The sequence below is a fragment of the Carcharodon carcharias genome, chromosome 15, assembly GCF_017639515.1.
Source record: "Carcharodon carcharias isolate sCarCar2 chromosome 15, sCarCar2.pri, whole genome shotgun sequence".
NCBI classification, from domain to species: Eukaryota; Metazoa; Chordata; class Chondrichthyes; order Lamniformes; family Lamnidae; genus Carcharodon; species Carcharodon carcharias.
Window position 1 is genome coordinate 58,474,435 of NC_054481.1, and position 19,700 is coordinate 58,494,134.

Sequence of the window (19,700 nt, forward strand, 5' to 3'; positions counted from 1 at the left end):
CTTTTTTTTAAAAAAAAGCTCCTTCTCTCTAAATATAGGCATGCTGAATATCGGCATGCCTGTTTAATTTGGGGGATGGGATTATCTTGATATCTATGTAGCTAGCTCAGTGCTTCTTATTTTTATATTTGTTTCCTAAGGAATAGTGCCTGGCTTCAATGTTGAATCTCTTCTTGAGGGCACTTGAAGTTAAGAACTCAACATGTGAGGAATCCTTGTGCAATCCAGCGTGCTATATTTTTTATTTACTATATACTAAAAATTAATATATTTTAATTGTATGGAAAATAAAAAAGGCCTTCATGCATCATGAAAGAGTTATCTTGAATTTACTTTCTGTGCTTAGTTTCCTTCAATTTCCACTCTTGCCTGTCCCCACTTCCGGGCATCCAAGCTCTTAGGGACACTCCTTCTGTACTATAAGCATTCTGTGGTTGTATGGTAGACCTCTGATATCTCACCCAGTAGTCTTCATGTGTTCACTAAATAGTTAGTGTCACCAACTATTTGACCGTGGAATGTTCTCACTTTTCACCTATGTCAACTCATGCACTTTCTCAGAGACCTGAGCTAATTTTCCCTTTCTGTAGCCTATGGGCACATAGGCCACTTAAAGCACTAGAATTGCCTGAGATCAGCTAAACCAGAACAGATTGTGACTCATATGAAACTTTTCTGGCCTGCACTGAGGAAGTGTATTTATCTACTAAGTCATGAGGTAAGCTTTGAGTCACCATTAATAATGCTGTTTTGCTTATAGGTTATTATGCCCGTGTCAAGGCAGTGAATATATTGATGGATGCTTTTATAAAGAAAACTAGCTGTAATTGTCAGATTATAAACCTCGGTGCTGGCCTGGACACCACTTTCTGGAGACTCAAGGTAATATTGACCAATAACACTGTACATTAGTATAGCATCATAAAACAGTCACTTCTATACTTTGGGCAAAAATATGTCAGCCCTGCTCACTTTATTTACTGGCTTTAGCTTCCAGAGAATTAAGTTTTAGAGCCAGCTATTCCTAGCAGAATCTGTTAAATTATTATTCAGGCCACATGCCTAATTTAAGTAGATTATTACTAGATACATAGATTTTATATAGGTACTGTACCAGATAAAAATTGATATTTTCTGTGAAGGAGTTGAATTTTCTGTTCTAAAAAAATAACCTCATAGCGGTAGCTCCTTGCTTGTATGAACCTGCTTCTTATGCTAGAAATTTGACAGAGTCCTACTGAAAATGTTACCATGTCTTTGAATCTTTCTAAAATTGTTTTGTCATTTAGAGAATGTTGGGATATGTTGGACATTAGGTGCATAAGCTTATACTAATATTCTGGTTTTGCACCAGATAGCTTGTTTATGATTTATAGCCTTGGCAAAAAGTCTATCTTTTACTTTGAAAGCTAAAATGAAATTTATTGCAGTAGTTGGGGATAGCGTACCTGTAATGCTGGAAATACCTGGCTGGTCTGGCATTATCTGGACAGAGGAATAAAGGTCACAGATCTGAAATGTTAACTCTGTTTCACTCTGCACTGATGCTGCCAGAGCTGCTAAGTGTTTTCAGCATCTTATGTTTTTATTTGAGATTTTCAGCGACCACAGGACTTGGCTTCTGCAGAATTTCAATGCTCTTGGTTTATACCTGGGCTTTCTAATCCCGAACTAACTCATTGTTGGTTCAAACCTCTCACCAATAAGCAGAGTAAAATTTTAAACATTTAATGGGTGTCCTTCAAGTAAAACTCATTTGATAATGAGTCATGAAAATATTTTTTTTAAAAATACATTTTTGCTGTGACTTACTGTAAATTCTGACAAATTAAAAATACATGTTAATTGTATGTCACAGCAAGGCAACAACACCAATGATTACTGTACAATTCAGCATTCCACATGTGTGAACTTTTCTTTCTGAACTTGGAAACAGTGGGTATTGTACTTTTATTGAGACGGATTGAAAACTTTTTTTTAAACTTGCAATGAGCTTTGAGTCATTGAGATGCACAGGCTAGGAGGGATTATTGAACTGTTTGTATGTTGAAGCTTAATCATAGACTCTTCACAATGAATTGTCGCTGCATATATTACTGTCCTCGTAGAAATTACGAAGAATGTTCTTCACAATTCCCCTATTAATAGCCCAATGATGTCATCAGTACACAAAGTAAAAATTACTGGATTGGATATAAAATGGAAGGAGAATCTCAATCAGAATTCTTTGATTTTTAAAAAGGGCTATAATGGGGAATATCATGTATTTCAGAGTGAGCATATAATTGGCAAATGAATTTCAACATGGATAAATGTGATAAGAAAAATGAGATCACATATTCAATAGAAAATAATCTAAATGGGGTCAAAAAGCAAAGGAATCTAAGTGTTCAAATACACAAATTAGTAATCACTGAGGCCAAGTGATAAAAGAAAATCTAGCACTAAGGTTTATTTCTAGTAGGATAGAAAGTCACTAAGATATGCTCAATGTGCATAAAAAACTTATAAGGATCATACCAGCACTGTGGGGTTAAACCTATCGGGAAATGATGAACAGACTGGGCCTCTTTTCTCGTGAAAAGAGAACACTTTGAGGTGACCTAACTGAGGTCTTTAAAATTATGAAGGTTTTGATAGAGTAGACTTAGAGGGTGGAATTTTTGTTCTTGCCAGCAGCAGGCATCGTGGCAGATCACACAAGAAAATTTGGAAATATGGCCAAAAGTCAATTGCTCACAAGCATAAAAATAGATTTAAATTTTCCACTCCCTACTTCACGGCAGGTCGGGTAGCCTGCTTCTCCATGTCAGGAAACACATTTACATGCATTTGAATACATGAACAAGGAGCAGGAGTAGGCCGTTTGGCCCCTCAAGCTTGCTCCACCATTTAATAAGATCTGATAGTAACTTCAAATCTGCATCTCGCCTACCCCCGATAATCTATCATCCGCTTGCTTACCAAGAATCTATCCACCTCTGCCTTAAAAATATTCAAAGTCCCTGCTGCCACCACCTTTTCAGGAAGAGATTTCATGACCCTCTGGGAGAAAAAATTTAGCCTGATCTGTTTTAAATGGGCGACCCCTTATTTTTTAAAGTGACCCCTAGTTCTAGATTCTCCCACAAGAGGTAACATCCCCCATCACATCCACCCTGTCAAGACTCTCAGGGTCTCATATATTTCAAACAAGTCACCTCTTGTTCTTCTAAACTCCAGCAGATACAAGCCTCACCTGTCCAACCTTTCCTCATAAGACAACCCGCCTATTCCAGGTATAGTCTGGTAAACTTTCTCTGAACTACTTCCAACGCATTTACATCCTTCCTTAAGGTGACCAATATGTACACATTACTTCAGATGTGGTCTCACTAGTGCTTGGTATAACTGAAAACTTCCCCACTTTTGTATTAAATTCCCCTCGTAAGAAATAATAACATTCTATTAGCTTTCCTAATTACTTGCTGTACCTCCATACTAGCTTTTTGGAACTCATACATTAAGATACCCAGATCCTCTGCATCTCAGAGCTCTGCAACTTGTCACCATTTAGATAATATGCTTCTCTTTTATTCTTCCTGCCAAAATGGACAATTTCACATTTTGACACATTATACTCCATTTGCCAGATCTTTGCCCACTCACTAAACCTATATCTTTTTGTAGCTTCCTATGTCCTCTTCACAAATTATTTCCTACCTATCTTTGAGTCATCAGCAAATTTGGCAACCACACCAGTCATCTCTTCATCCAAGTCATTCATACAAATGGTAAACAGTTGAGATCCCAGCACTGATCCCTGTGGCACACCACTCGTTACATCTTGCCAACCTGAAAAGGACTCACTTATGCCTACTCTTGCATCCTGTTAGCCAGGCAATCTTCTATCCATGCCAGTACGTTCCCCTTATGCCATAAGCTTTTATTTTACGCAGCGACCTTTGGTGTGGTACTTTATCAAATGCCTTCTGGAAATCTAAATACAATACATCCACGGGGAACACAACTTGGGAAGCGTGAGGAGAGACGCTTGAATGGGTCGGGGGATGGGGCAAGTTAGTCAGGGCCAGAAAGCATAGACTGTCCTGGGCAATAGCGCACCAATTTACAGGGCTTGCTTGGCAAGCCTGTCCTGGACTCAGTACTGGAAGGGGAAGGGCCTGTCCATCCTGTATCAGCCAGGTGTTCCGGGTATGGTCAGTCCATCACACGCATTGGTCCTGGCAATTGGTGGATTGGTAATGTGCTGCAGATAGCACAGTCATTCAGGGGAGGTATCTGCAGCCTTCAGATGCACAGCAGGTAATAATAGTGGAGGGTACTCGATGGTCTCATGGTGGTGGGGGGGGCGGGTCTCAGTATATCACTCTGCATAGGGCCTCAAGATGGGGAGGGGTCAGGAAATCATGGAGCATCGGGACATCAGCATCAAATAGTTCAGTGGGGAGGACAGGGATATCAACAGCAGTCATGGGATCCAGGATTAGAGGTGAAGGAAGGACAGTGATCAGAAGGAGGGAAACCTGCACATTAGCTCTTCTAGCATGATGGGAAGAACTTCAACAGTGACAGGGAGGGGTTGGAAGCTAGTCTCGTGGTAAAAGCTGAACACCACAATAATGCAAGCCAATCCAAAGACATATTACAGAAAAAAACCAAGGAAAAAATCACCAGGGGAGGGGTCTAAGAACTTATGAAAGGAGTCGAACACTTCTGGGCCAAGTGAAGGGGCATTCTGCTAATTTTTTTATATATTCATTCGTGGGATGTGGGCTTTGCTGACTGGGCCAGCATTTATTGCCCATCCACAGTTGCCCTTGATGATGAGCCGCTTTCTTGAACCGCTGCAGTCCATGTGGTGTAGGTACACCCACAGTGCCATTAGGAAGGGAGTTCCAGGATTTTGACCCAGCAACAGTGAAGGAATGGCGATATATTTCCAAGTCAGGATGGTGAGTGGACTTGGAGGGGAACCTTCAGGTGGTGGCACTCCCATCTGTCTGCTGCCCTTGTGCTTCTAGAGAGTAGTAGTTGTGAGTTTGAAAGGTGCTTCTAAGGAGCCATGGTGAATCCCTGCAGTGCGTCTTGTAAATGGTACACACTGCTACTACCGTGTGTCAGTGGTGGAGGGAGTGAATGTTTGTGGATGTGGTGTCAAGCTCCCTGAGTGTTGTGGGAGCTGCACTCATCCAGGCAAGTCGGGAGTATCCCATCACACTCCTGATTTGTGCCTTTGTAGATGGTGGACAGGCTTTGGGGAGTCAGGAGGTGAGTTACTCATCGCAGGATTCCTAGCCTTCTGACCTGCTCTTGTAGCCACAGTATTTATATGGCTAGTCCAGTTCAGTTTCTGGTCAATGGTAACCCCCCCAGGATGTTGATAGTCGGGGATTCGGTGATGGTGATGCCATTGAATGTCGTGGGGCGATGGTTAGATTCTCTCTTGTTGGAGATGGTCATTGCCTGGCAGTTGTATGACTTAAATGTTACTTGCCACTTGTCGGCCCAAGCCTAGATATTGTCCAGGTCTTGCTGCATTTGGACATGGACTGTTTCAGTATCTGAGGAGTCGTGAATGGTGCTGAACATTATGCAATCATCGGCGAGCTCCCCATTTTTGACCTTATGATGGAAGGAAGGTCATTGATGAAGCAGCTTAAGATGGTTGGGCCGAAAACACTACCCTGAGAAACTCCTGCAGTGATGCCCTGGAACTGTGATGATTGACCTCCAACAACCACAGCCATCTTCCCTTGTACCAGGTACGACTCCAACCAATGGAAAGTTTTCCCCCTGATTCCCATTGACGCCAGTTTTGCTAGGGCTCCTTGATGCCACACTCTGTCAAATGCGGTCTTGATGTCAAGGGCAGTCACTCTCCCCTCACCTCAGGAGTTTAGATCTTTTGTCCGTGTTTGAACCAAGGCTGTAATGAGGCCAGGAGCAGAATGGCCCTGGCAGAACCCAAACTGCACGTCAGTGAGCAGGTTATTGCTAAGCTGGTGCCACTTGATAGTACTGTTGATGACCCCTTCCAATACTTTACTTATGATCAAGTGTAGACTGATGGATCAGTAATTGGCTGGGTTTGATTTGTCCTGCTTTTTGTGTACAGGACATACCTGGGCAATTTTCCACATAGACAGGTAGATGCCAGCGTTGTAACTTTACTGGAATAGCTTGGTTAAGGGCGCGACAAGTTCTGGAGCACAAGTCTTCAGTACTATTGCTGGAATATTGTCAGGGCCCATAGCCTTTGCATGATCCGGTGCCTTCATCCGTTTCTTGATATCACATGGAATGAATTTAATTGGCTGAAGACTGGCATCTGTGATTCTGGGGACCTCCGGAGGAAGTCCTTGTGCTTTACCAAATGCAGATCACTGCACAGCTGAGACATGTTAGGAACACTTAAATGCCAATTGAAAGAGTTGGCACTTTAACTCATGGTGCACATTCTTGTGAGACTCCACTCTGTTAAACACAATAAGAGGTTGAGGTGGAAGAATTAATCCAGGCTGGTCTTTTGTTTCAAGCTGGTTTATTTTCAAGACAACTCCTCATTGCTACTGACTTCCACGTAGCTTCCACACAGTGTTCCAGCTTTATCTTTGTATTCTATTTAGATGGGATAATCAATGTCCATCACCTGTTTAACTAGCAACTGTCTTTAACAAGGTGATTGCCATGCAGTGTGATTATTTACACATTAACACACTGTACTCTGGGGCCAGATTTTGATTGTGTTCCAATGACCATTTGTCCCCCTCATAGGAAAACACAACACTCAGAAGGATCCAGCTGTAAGGGGAGAACTCCTAATCTGTATATGCCTAATGTCCAAAAGATGCCACACACAGCAGACGAGTCTAGACTTGGCACGCCTCCCTGATTGCAGTCATTACATTAGTGCAAGATTGGCCTCTAGTCAAATCCAAAGGAGTCTATCTGTCAGAGCCCTGACTGACACCACTATTGTATGGCTGCACTCATCCAGATCCAAACCTATTTCTAAAAGCCCTGTCATGCTAGGGGTCTTTGGGGGGAGGTGCAGGGGTGGGTTCTTCAATTGGTGCTCAAGGCTGTGCTACAGCTACAAGGGAATAGAATGCCTGGAATGAGGGTTATCCAAGGGCTTCACAGTGACTTGCTTGCGACCGGAAGGTGATCATTGCAGGTTTATGCACAATTATTTATCTGTTCAATGTTTCCACAGAGAAGAGCAGAGATGGAGAATAAATGCAGCAGGCAATGTTGCCTTTTTCCTGGCACTCAGGCAACTGAGGAGAAGAAGAAGGCCCTGTCGTGGGCAGGCAGGGAAGTGCCTCACACTGAGGAAAATGGGCCAGCGGGGCCCCATGAAGACCCAGACACTGAGCTGACAGACCCATTCCGCGGAGGCAAGGGTATACCAAAGACTCCTCTTGTACCTACAGATAAGCGGGAGACAGTGCTGTAGGTACGCCTTTGCTTGTCAAGGCATGTGGTGAATCAAACCTGTAACATTCTTCTGGAGGATCTGACTCTGCTGGGACTGGGAGGCCATCCATAGTGGCTCTAAAGGTGATTGCCACACTGAACATTTTTGCAACTGGCTCGTTCCAGGGCTTCACTGGGTACCTCTGCAGCATCTCCCAAGCACCTGCACATAAATGCAACTCAGAGGTAACCAATGCCCTATCAAGCAAGGCACACAATTACATCCAGTTCACCCTGGATGAAGCCAACCAGCCTGCCAGAGCACTGGGGTTTTGCAATACTCGCCGGCTTCCCATAGGTACAGGGTGCCATCGACTGCACAAATGTGGCTTTAAGAGCTCCCTGGCAGCAGCCACTACGATTCAACAACAGAAAAGGCTTCCACTCTCTCAACATGCAGTTGATCTGAAACCACCAGAAGCAGATTATGCAGGTCTATGCAAGATACGCTGGGAGCTCCCATGACTCTTACATCTTGAGTCACTCGCAGGTGCCACTGATCTTCGAGGCTCCTCGGCACACTCAGGGCTGGCTCCCGGAGGACAAAGGCTACCTGCAAAAGATGCAGCTAATGAAACCCGCTAGACAGAGTGCTTCAGAGGAGAGGTAGAGTGCAGCTCATTTTGCGACAAGCTCCTTGATTGAGCAGAACATTAGCATGTTAAAGATGCATTTCAGATGTCTGGACCGATTAGGCTGCGCTCTCCAGTACTCTTCCCAGAGGGTCTCCTGCATCACGATAATTTGCTGTACGTTACACAACCTGGTGCTACAAAGGGGCATCCCCCCCTTTGCCAGCTGGAGCAGCTGCATATCTCCTCCAGTGAGGAGGATGTCAAGAGGGCTGAGCTCATTGAAGGCAAGGAAGCTGGGTCTCCAGAGAAGGAGGCCATATCACGGGCCAGATGCAGCAGGCATGCCGGGGGGTGATTATAGCCACAAGATTCCAGGACGATGATGACAGCTTGCTCAGATAAGTCTCGTTCACCTGTGACCTTAATGCTGCCTTGACATTTACACCTCCTTTGTTATCCTCAGCATATCAATGAAGGACGTCAATCTCAGAATGAGTAGTTACAATCTTGTGTGACGATGGCCTTGTCCTTGGAATACTAGGCAGCCTCTGGGGCATGTGGCTGCTCTGTAATGCGATCATAACTCCAACACCGTGAACAGAGCAGACATAATGCAGCCTCTTCAAGTATTGTGCCAACATGCTGTCAATGGCAGCCTTCAAGAGGCAGGAGCAGCACTGCCAACCTGAGTGCACTCGTGGCAACATGTCTGGAGTGTGGCTCGGTGCCTCAAGCAGGACAGTCAACACTCACTGCTTTGATGTCTGAATCCGGACTGTGGGATCTTTCCATAGGCAATCCCTCATGCAAGATTTGTGCTCAGGCCTCGTCATCATATTGAGTCCACAGCATGAGATCATTCATTTGCAACCAGTGATCTATCACACTCAGTGATGGATGTAAGCCTGCGAGTCAGTTCAGCTTTGTGTGCACTGAGAGAGCTTCCGCAGCAGCATCGCCCGATGACTGGCAATCACTCGAGACTGTGCCTTCGTCTGGATTATCCCAACTTCCCTAGCAGTCTAGCCTTTGCATTTGGGCCTGAGAATGCAGATACTGCATTTTGGCATTAATTTGTTAATTCTTTGATAAATAAACAACATGCATCAGATGTAGTGGAGCTTAGGTCTGACCCCATTTGACACCTCCACATTTTCATTCCAGAAGTTTCAGATATCCACACACAAACCAGGCACACTAGCGTTCTCACGATCAGAGAACTATGTTGATTGCCCATCAGGAAGCTGCCTCAGGGATTTGGGCAAGCCATGCTCGCCACACCTTCAGGTCCAGAGCAGCATCCTCCCATGTCATAGTCCGGCATCAGGAGCCTTGATACACACCTGTTCTTGCATAGCCATTGCCCTCTAGCAGGCATTTCAGGAGTCACGGAGTGTTAGCTAGATCCATAGCTCTGTATTATACAGGTGGACAAGTGGGGACTGCTACTGGGCTGATGTCTAGCTGTAAACATGGACACAACATAATGTGCAGGCCGCCAGGAGTGCATAAGATCCCTAAATATTGGTAGATATGTAACCCACACTCAAACCCAACAGACATTACATGGAGGCCATTGAAAGATGCACCAACTGAGATTGACTGCAATGTGGCTCGACATTAAATCTTACATGGGTGACATGGACCGTTCCTCGGTGCAGAAACACTGTGAATAAACCAGACTGCAACATCTATACTCGAGACCAGACGATATGATCTTCTGATGCAAGTCTCAGATATCCCACCCACTATTTTGCTGGAGACAGAGGCCTTGCTCATGTTCCTGATGTGCACAGAAAGGCGATGCACTGTAATGAGGTGGTGCAAGACACCATAGACCTGAAGCACACAATGGGAGGTATGTCAGGAGGGGCAGCCTCTGCTACACTCAGTGACCTAGGAACAATGCAACAGGTAGAAGAATTCATTAGACCAGAAGTTCACAGAAACAAAATATATTTACATATGTGCATAGTACATACAAATTGTGAACACCTGTGCCATCTTTGTGATCTCAAAATCTTAGTTTCTTACCCAGCTGCTACGTTTTGGTGCATCCTTGAGTTGTGGCTGCCTGCTGTTTGTGATGACCTTGGCAGGCGTCCTATGGAGGGATTGGCCTACTTTGGGTCTTCTGCTGTGGGGCAGGTGCACCCTCCTTGGCCTGAGGAGCTGGAGCCTATGGGGCCACTGGCAAAGGGGACTTGGAGCATCTGGACAGCCCAGGAGAGTCCTGGGTGGTTGGCCCTGGGATGTCCATCTGACACTTGCCCTCCCTATGGGTGCCCGAGGGGCCTCTCTCTCGGTCCTTGAGGTGAAGAGGCTCCTGGAGGGAGATAGCGGGGCCCCACCCACTCTCCCCTAGCCAGTGCTGGAATGTTCTCATGGCTGAAGCGATGGTGTGCTGGTTCTTGCGCATATCTGGCAGAAACTGCTGGACCAAGGTCTCCATGGCGGTTGCCACCCTTCCAATGGTGACTTCAATGCACTGGCATATCGGGGCCAAGGCATTAAGTGAACGTAGACAGACTCCTCCATTCTCTGTTCTAATCTGGTGATGGCCTCTGACAACCCTGCCTGATGTGTCCCTGTCTGTCCTTGGAGCTCCAACATCACTCCAAGGGCCGAGTCCAGTGGATCATCATTGGACTCAGACTCAGCAGAAGTCTCACCTCCAGCAGTCCTATGAGTGTTGGTGACCTTGGCTGTCACTGCCTCCGCCTGCTGTGGAACAGAATCTGTGCTGTGCTCACCAGATGGTTATCCCAAGCCTGTTCTAAAACTAGGTCTCACCGAGGTGTGTGTCTCTGTGCTAGTGGAGGCCGCGGGTAAACACTGTGGAGGCTCTACATGTATTGGGTCCTCGGAATGCTCATCCGAGATGGGCTGGCTAGTGGTGTCCCTCCTCCTTTTCTTGCTAGTGCCTGTAATAGAGAGAGAAGATAAAATTAGTGATTGTCTGGGTAGTCACCTACATTAAAGAGCACTCACGGTTTCAGTGGATGGGCAAAGACTAGTAGATAGGGCCTCGCTGGTTTGCTAGGGGGCACTTAGCTCACCTTCAGTGCAGACACTGCCCTGGCCCTCATCGGCCAGCTCTGCTGCCTGCTCTTCAAAGAGGGTGAGTGGCCTGAGCTCTGGCATCTCCCCTCCAGTCTGGGAACTCTCCCTGTTGTTGTGGCTGATCTTTTCCTGCATAAAGACAGGTGGACTGACAGCAAGACTGATGCCGAAGCAGATGATAAGCTTGCCTGACTTCTGTGCGTGTTGAGTGGACCTATGTAAGGGCTGAAGACGTGACTTGTGCAGGATGTGACAAGAGATGAAGATGTAACAGTGTGTGTGAAAGAATCAGTGGTGACATCCCTTGTGCTGGTATTGTGTGAGATCCCTGTGGACTGCAATGCTGCCAATGCCTGCTGGCCTCATGAGAGTTGAGACTGAGGAGAAGTTTGACTTACCCTGATGGAGTGGATCAGATCATTCATCCTCTTCCTGCACTGGACAGCAGTCATCTTATGCAGAGCACTAGCACTGACCACACTGGGTGACCTCTTCCCAAGCTTTGATAGTGAGGTTGGTGGACCTCCAGCTCCCATCACTGGGGTAAAGGATCTCTTGCAGGTCCTCAGTTGCCTGCAGCAGTGCTATCAGTGCCTTGTCGCTGAACTTGGATGCACAGCATTTGTCTCTTCCAAGGGCCATCACTCACCATGACCATGTCCAGGACTGCAGGGAATGAATGTGTGCATGGGTGCCGTTTAAACATGGTGCCCGGAAATATGAACTGATGAGGTAACATCGGGGCGGATGAATCCCAACCCCGCCCTGCCATGAGCTACAGCATGCTGCACATTTATGCATACATAATGAGCTAAAAAGCAGACAGTACGGCGCAACAACACACCAGCCAGGGGCAGCCACGCCACCTTTTCTGCCTGCCACCACACATAGTCATCGGAGCTGAAAAATCTACCCAGAGTGTTTCTACTTTTGGGGAAGATCAATATAAGTTTGTTACCAAGAAATAAAATCAGAATTCCAAAAAAGCTTCTTTACCCAGACAGTGATGCAAACATAAGGAATAGGAGCAGGAGGAGACAATCTGACCTCTTGAGCCTGCTCTGCCATTCAATACACTTATGACTGATCATCTACCTCATCTCCACTTTCTTGCCCATTCCCTATATCCTTTGATTTTCTGAGAGATCTAAAGTCTATCCATCTGTCTTGATCTCAAAAATGGAGCCTCCACAACCCTCTGGGGTAAATATTCACAACCCTCCGAGTGAAGAAATTTCTCCTCATCTCGGTCCTAAATGATCAACTCCTTATCCTGAGTCTGTGCCCCATTTTCTAGATCTCTCAGCCAGGGAAACAACTGCTCAGTGTCTACTCTGTAAAGGCCCCTCAGATTCTTGTATTTTTCAATGAAATCATATCTTATTCTTCTAAACTCTAGAAAGTATGGACCCAATTTACAATCCTCTCTTCCCAGAAACCAATTTAGTGAACCTTGACTGTACTGTCTCCAAAGCAAGTATATCCTCCATTAGATATAGTGACCAAAACTGTGCACAGTACTCAAGTGTGGTCTCACCAAAGCCCATAAAACTGTTGTAAGACGTCCTTATGCTTCAATCCCCTTGCAATAAAGGTCACAACATTTAAAATAAAATCAGATATTGCTGGAAATAATCAGGTCTGGCAACATCTGTGGAAAGAGAAATACGGTTAACATTTTCAACCATGATCTTTCATCACAACTGATGCTGCCAGACCTGCCTGAGTGTTTCTAGCATTTTCTGATTTAATTTTAGATTTTCAGCACCCACAGTATTTGGCTTTTGGGTCAACATTTAAAACTTTCACGTCTTTTCAAAAATATTCTGTTTTTCCATCCTTAGTACCAAAGTGAATAACTTCACACTTCTCCAAATTATTCCTCATCTGCCATCTTGCTGCCCATTCACTTAACCTGTCTATATCTCCTCTTTTGTGTCCTCCTCATAGCTCCATCATGCCCCAAGTGGGAGCAATTTTGCCATAACTTTAAATAGAATAATGCAAATGTAAAATCAACTTCAATTAGGCACTATAAGTTAAGGTTGTATCATTGACCATGAAGATCAAATTTTAATGAAACTCGTGTACAACTTTAGTTTGAATAGATCATTTATATTAGGGAATACACTTTGGGAATACACTTAATAGCGTGTATTTTAGTTTGGTGCCATTGGGCTGCTTGAAATAGTCCTAAATGATAGTATGTGAAAATACTAACATTTAATATACTGTAGAAAGGGGAATATGATGGGTAGCCAGTATAGGCTCTGCTGGAGAATTTCATGACTGTAAATTGTTAGTCCTGTCTCATTAATTTCATATTTAAAGTTGCGAGTTTCAGTCTGTAGAAGAACTGAATATGGAAATTAGATTTTGTGCCTTGAACATGAATTAAATGTTAGGAGAAAGCCTGAATTGTAAGTTTTGTTTGCCTGATATCATCAACTACTTAAGAAGTAAAGCTTTGCAAAATTATTTTCCGTATTAATTTTCTGTTTACCTGACATAATTTATTTTCCAGGATCAAAACTTGCTTCCAAAAAAATACTTTGAAATTGACTTTCCAATGATTGTCTTGAGAAAAATACATTTGATCAAGTAAGTTCCTTTGATTATTAAATCACCAACTTCATTTGCAATTTCAAATTTCTTCAAGAGTGGGTACAACTGATGAATTGACACAGCATAACAATGTACAAATGTGATATGTCATGGCATGGTGCAACCTGGTTCTCTACTTTTCAGGGGTGCAGGGTCAGGGATTATTAAAACATGTTTTGAAGATGTAATTCAGTCTCCATTTTAAAGTCATACATTCTGCCCTTACTTTCATATTCCTACCATAAATTCCCATATCCACATTTAAAATGGAAACTGCCTGTGTAAACTTGCCTTGCTGTAATTAGATGCTTCCAACAGTGGTAGTACTGCAGTATCTCCACTGGAGAGAGGCTGTCATCACAATATGACAAGTTTATATAAGCAGTTTTCATTGCGGGGAATTTACAATGAAAAATACCAACAGGAAATTAACGCTAAAGAAATATCTGTTAATCACTATTGTTTTCTAATCAACTTCAGTAAACTTCATACCAATACCACCACATTCCCTTTAATATTAATGTACCTTAACTTTTATCAACAGGCCTCCATATGGCACATATCTTGTGTACACAACACCCACCTAATTTCCTCAAATAACTCTACTAAATTCATCAAGAACCAACTTGCCTTTTACAAATCCATTCTGGCTGCCCTTAATTAGTATTTGTAGGTGAGAGTTTTTTTTCCATATTGTGACCTCTAAAAGCTTAACCACTGTCAATGTTAGGCTGACTAGTCTGTAGTTACTTGATTTCTTCCTTCTGTTTTTGAACAGAGGTATCGTATTGGCAACCCCTGACATAATTTCCATAATCCAAGGAAAGATTGTGGTTAGAGCCTCTGTTATGTTTAAAGATTTTTGATACTTTTTTCACAGAGAAGATTTTAGAAATAAGTTATGTTAAAGCTTTGAATTTTAAAACAAAGTGACTTTGCACAGGCTTTTATAATCAGAGGCTATAGGCAGGGAAGATTGGTATGAAAGACAGATGACCCAATTTATAGAACTTATTTCAATCTGATGTAAGTGTTGGCTGCAGAGAGGGAGTAATTACATTAGAAAAAGCTACAGTTAGATAAAACTACTTTATTTTAATCAAGATCAGTTACATTATAGGAATTGCAATTCACAGGTACTAAACCTAAGCATAGACACTGAATTGTACAAAACAGAAAAAGAGCAGTACTTAGGCAATATGCATATGGATAGACAGACAGGCAATGATAATTTTAAAAGAACAGAAAAATAATAGCCTTGAACTGAGAGGAGGAAGGATGAAAACATAGATTTTACTATTTTAAGCAGAGGGTGGTTGGCGTATGGAATAGGCACGCAAGGATGGTAGTGAGGGCTGACTGTATCAGTAAGTTCAAAAGGAAATTGGCTAAGTATCTTACAAATTTGTGACAAAGAAGTATTTCTGTGTTCCAGCAGCAAGTCTACAATCATAGGGCAGAATTTTCCGCTCCCGCCAGTGGCGGGAATCATGGTGGGCGGGAACACAAAATTGGGCTTGAGCCCAAAAGTCGGATATCCACTGGCGGGAAACCAAGTTGGAATATTCCCCTCAGGACTTTCATGGCGGTCTAATGAAGGGCCAACTTTCCTGCTGATCCATGTCGGGAATTCCATTTGCAGGCATTAGCATGTGATGAATGCTCATTAAAATCACAACTCGCCGGAATCATGTTTCCCCCCTCCTAATCTCGTGCCACATCAAGTAATTAAACTTGTCTGATATACGACCAGATAAAAGTGGTTTTCAGTGGCGATTTTGAGGTACATATATGCAGCGTTTGCCTATCTTCCACTGCACTGCCATTTCTCGCCTCTGCTTTGACTGTTGGCAAAGCTGCCCTCTCAGGTGAGACCAGGGCGGGATGCGTTAGCAGGGTTGCACTGTGCCCAGAGAGACTGTTGTGGGATGCAGGCAGGCTGCACTCTACCCGGAGGGACCAGATTGGGGAATCAGGGGTGGTAGGGGAGAATAGGCAGGGTCATGCTGGGGTAGTAGAGGGTGTGGGTTTCAGATTACCAAGGGAGGGATTGAGGGGATGGTAGGCAGAGGAATAACTGGGGGCAGGTAGGGTTATGAGAAACAAGGGAGGGGAGGGTATCTTGCAGAGGAATGACTGGTACTGAGGTAACTGCAGCCCGACATAGAAGAATTGGACATAGACTCATGAGGGGGTTGGATGGGGTTTAGTTTTGGACAAGAGGGAGGGGTTTCGCACAGACTCATGACTGGAGGAGGGGGTTTTAGAGCATGAGAGGGAGGGGGTGCACACACACTCATGACCAGTGACTGGGAGAGAGGGTGATTGGATAGAACCGGGAGGGTTATTGGCAGTCACTCATGTAGTCATGTTTCTTCGGGCCACATTGTCAGTGGCAAATCAAAGCCAGTCCTGGGGGTCTGTGGATCACATTGTCGGGGTGGGAAATCAAAGCCGTTCCTGGGCTCTGCAGTTCATGCAACAGGTCTATGCATGGCATGCACATCATGATCCGGGGAAGGGGAAGGTCTGTCCTCACTGCAGAGGTGGTGCACAGAATTGTGTGCAGGGCGTGGTCAATGCCTCACATACTGAGGCCCTGGGGCTGCGTGGCCCTCGATAGTAGGCTGCAGATGGTACTGTCATGGTCCAGGGAGACATCTGCAGCCTGTAGATGGGGACCACGTAATAGAGTGGGGGTACCTGAAACTCTGATGGGGGTGATCTCGGTATGTGACGTACAGATGGCCTCAAGATGGGGAGGGGTGAGGTCCACATGGGGCATAGAGACATCAATAGTGATGGGTTCAGGGGAAGGCAGGAATGTCCACAACGATTACAGTGGGCTCCAGGATTACTGGGAGAGGCAGGAGAGCGACCATAAGGAGGTCTACCTGCATATCGTGGGGATGGTTGGAGGGATTTTCCAGGTAACGGGGAGATTGGAAGCTGGTCTTGGAATAAAAGTGCAGCATTACCATGTTGAGTACCTGATAGAATGACGCAGCTAAAAGGGACCCCTGGAAAATATTGCCAAGGAGGGGATGGGAGGAGTCGACGGCTGGACTCATGGGCCCATTGAATGGGCACCCTGATTTTTTGCACATGACAGCATTGAGATCAAGGCTCAGCTGAAAACAGTAATGAAGACTTATTGAAAAGTTAATGAATGGGAAACGTTAAATCATGGTGCGTTTTGACACAATAATGCACTAGGGCTTGGGGGTCACATTTAAGTTGGTCACATTGAGACTTTTGCCGTCCGAGGAATGTGAGAAGGGAAGAGGGATCACGCCATTAAGGGAGTACAGCCGTAGGCATGAAACCCTGCACATTGGTTTGTGGAATAGACATGGCTTCCAGGGCACAAGGCTTCCAAAGATTCCAAAAGTGCAAGACAGGATGAAATCAAATCCAAATGCAGCAGCTTGACAATGCCTTGGATAATTCTGAAATCACACGCCTGTGCTCAACTCTCTCCAGTCCTATTTGTGATTGTGCTGTCAGGCACATATGATCCTTGAATTAGTTCCTCAGGTGCAAGGGTGGAACTGGGAATGTATCTAATGAACACAGCCCAAGGGGTTCACACTGGTTTTCAGCCCTAGAGTGAGAGGTTGACCATAGCAGGCTAAGCTGCATTCATGTGTTCAAACTATCTGTCCCCAAGAAGAAGGAGGAGTACAAAAAGGAGGCTACAGACAGTGCTACCTTCTTGATGGCTGTGTTCATTAGATACATTAGTGGAGAAGAAGGGCCCATAGCTGTCTGGCAGGGCTTAGAGAAGAGCCTCATCCTGAGGTGTATGATCCGGGGGGGCCCCAGGAAGACCCAGAGGCTGAGGAAATGAGACCCATTCCACGGAGGTGACTGGCATAACCCAGGGTATACCGAAGAAAACTCTCATATTTGAAGATGACTGAGAAAGAGTGCCACAGAAGCTTTTGATTGTCAAGAAATGTGGTGGTTCACATCTACCACCTTTTTAGAGAGGATCTGACACTGCATTGCCTGAGAGGCCATCCCTTACCAGTGGCTGTAAAGGTGATCGCCGCATTCAATTTCTTTGCAAGCGGCTCGTTCCAGGATCTACCTTTGTGGCATATCTCGGTCCTCCATGCATAAATATATGAAGGGATGCAATGGATGCCCTTTAGAGTAAGACACATAATTACATCCAGTTCACAATGGAGGAAACAAGCCAAGCCGCTAGATTTCTGGGATTTGTGGTGATCCCTGGCCTCCCACGAGTGCAGGCTTCCATCGATTGCACATATGTCACTTTAAGAGCTCCATGGTACAAGTCACTGAAGTTCATCAACAGGAAAATGTTCCACCTCCCTCAATGTGCAGCTGGTGTGCAATCATGCATATTTGTGCCAGGTTCTCTTGGAGTTCTCACGACTCCTACGTCCTCAGTAACTCTCAGCTGCCACAGATTTTCGAGGGCCCGTGGCACTTACAGGGTTGGCTGCTGTCTCTGACAAGGGATACCAGCAGAAGACTTGGCTTATGGCACCCGTGCGCCATCTAAAGTGCCTCAAAGGAAAGATACAACACGGCACATTCTGTGACAAGGTCCATCATGGGGCAAACCATTGGCATCCTGAAGATGCGCTTCCGATGTTTGGACAATTTCAGGTGGGGCTCTACAGTGCTGTCCACAGAGTTGCATAATCTGGTGTTTCAAAGGGAAGATCACTTGCCAGAGGGAGACATAGAGGAGACAGAGATTTCCTCAGATGAGGAGGACTTGGAAGGAACAGAACATGAAGGGCCAGGATGGAGATGTTCCATGTGAGGATGCCATCGCAGTGGCACGACGTGAAAGACATGCCCATGATACACTGATTGCCACTAGGCTCCAGGAGGATCCACACAGGGTGAAAAGTCCCCTTGCAGCATGGGAGTGATCAGGAAGTCCTTTCCAAATGTCTACATCTCAAGCAAGCTCATCTTTCAGCCTGGGACCAGTAACCCTCAGGGATTATGAAGGATCAGCGATGGAAAGGTCTGCATCCAGTGCTGCACGTGGCACCTGTGCAATGTGCAAGGCAGCATACCAGCGCGTAACCTAGCAGTTTTTGCCAGCAGCACACAACACTTTCGGCAGTCATTTAGATTTTGACTTGGTTGCAGTAAACATAATACATCCAGGATGTGTGTTTTTACACTCACAAGGGACGCTGCTCAATTCTGATGCTGGCCTGCTTTGTGCGTCCTGCTCTGGGGTAGGCGCACCCTCCTCGGCCTGAGCAGCTGGAGCTGATGGGATCACAGACACGGGATTGAGAATGGCTGGACACCCTTGGAGTCTCCTGCATGGTTTCCCTAGAGCATCCAGCAGACGCTCCTCCACACTTTGTGTTCCCGAGGCCCCCTGCCTGACTCTCTCTCAGGGGTGCATCTGGAGGGAGGTCGAGGTGCCCTGGCCCCCTCTCACCTAGCCACTGATGGATGTACCAATGCCTAGAGCAATGGACTGCAGGTCTTAGTGCAAATCCAGGAGAAGCTGCTGGATCATGGTCGCCAAGGCATCTGCCACCCTTCCCACAGAGACCTCAGTGCATTCGCATGCCAGAGCCATGACATCTGAGAAAACGTAGAAGGACTCCTCCATCCTTTGTTCTAGTCTGGTGACTGCTTCTGACAACTCTGCCTGATGTTCCCATGCCTGTCTTTGCAGCTCTAGTATGTGTGCATTTGCCGACTGAAAAGGCTTATCACCTCAGCAGGGGCCTGTTCTCCAGCAGTCCTCCGAGTGCCAGAGACCAGGCCTGTCACTGCCTCTGACTGCTGGGGAGGCATATCCGTGATGTGTTCTCCAGATAGTGAACCCAAGGCTAATCTAGATCTAGGACCCACCAAAGTCTATGTCTCTGTGCTGGTGGAGAGTGAAAGTGAACGCAGTGACAGCTTGACATCTAATGAGTCCTCAACACCATCATCTGAGGTGGACTGGGGGCTAGGGCTGGG

The 19,700-nt window shown here is 45.4% G+C and overlaps 2 protein-coding genes across 2 annotated transcripts in view; one reads left to right on the forward strand and one right to left on the reverse strand.

The window, feature by feature from the left end:
• The window catches only part of LOC121287754 (rho GTPase-activating protein 17-like), a 289,690-nt gene that overhangs the window by 221,906 nt on the left and 48,084 nt on the right, over window positions 1–19,700 (reverse strand). The window lies entirely within an intron of this gene.
• lcmt1 (leucine carboxyl methyltransferase 1) overlaps window positions 1–19,700 on the forward strand; it is a 54,940-nt gene that overhangs the window by 5,047 nt on the left and 30,193 nt on the right. Inside the window, exons 4-5 of the mRNA XM_041205662.1 lie at window positions 761–882; window positions 13,645–13,721. Coding sequence (XP_041061596.1) covers window positions 761–882; window positions 13,645–13,721 — 199 coding nt within the window. The remainder of the gene's footprint in view (window positions 1–760; window positions 883–13,644; window positions 13,722–19,700) is intronic.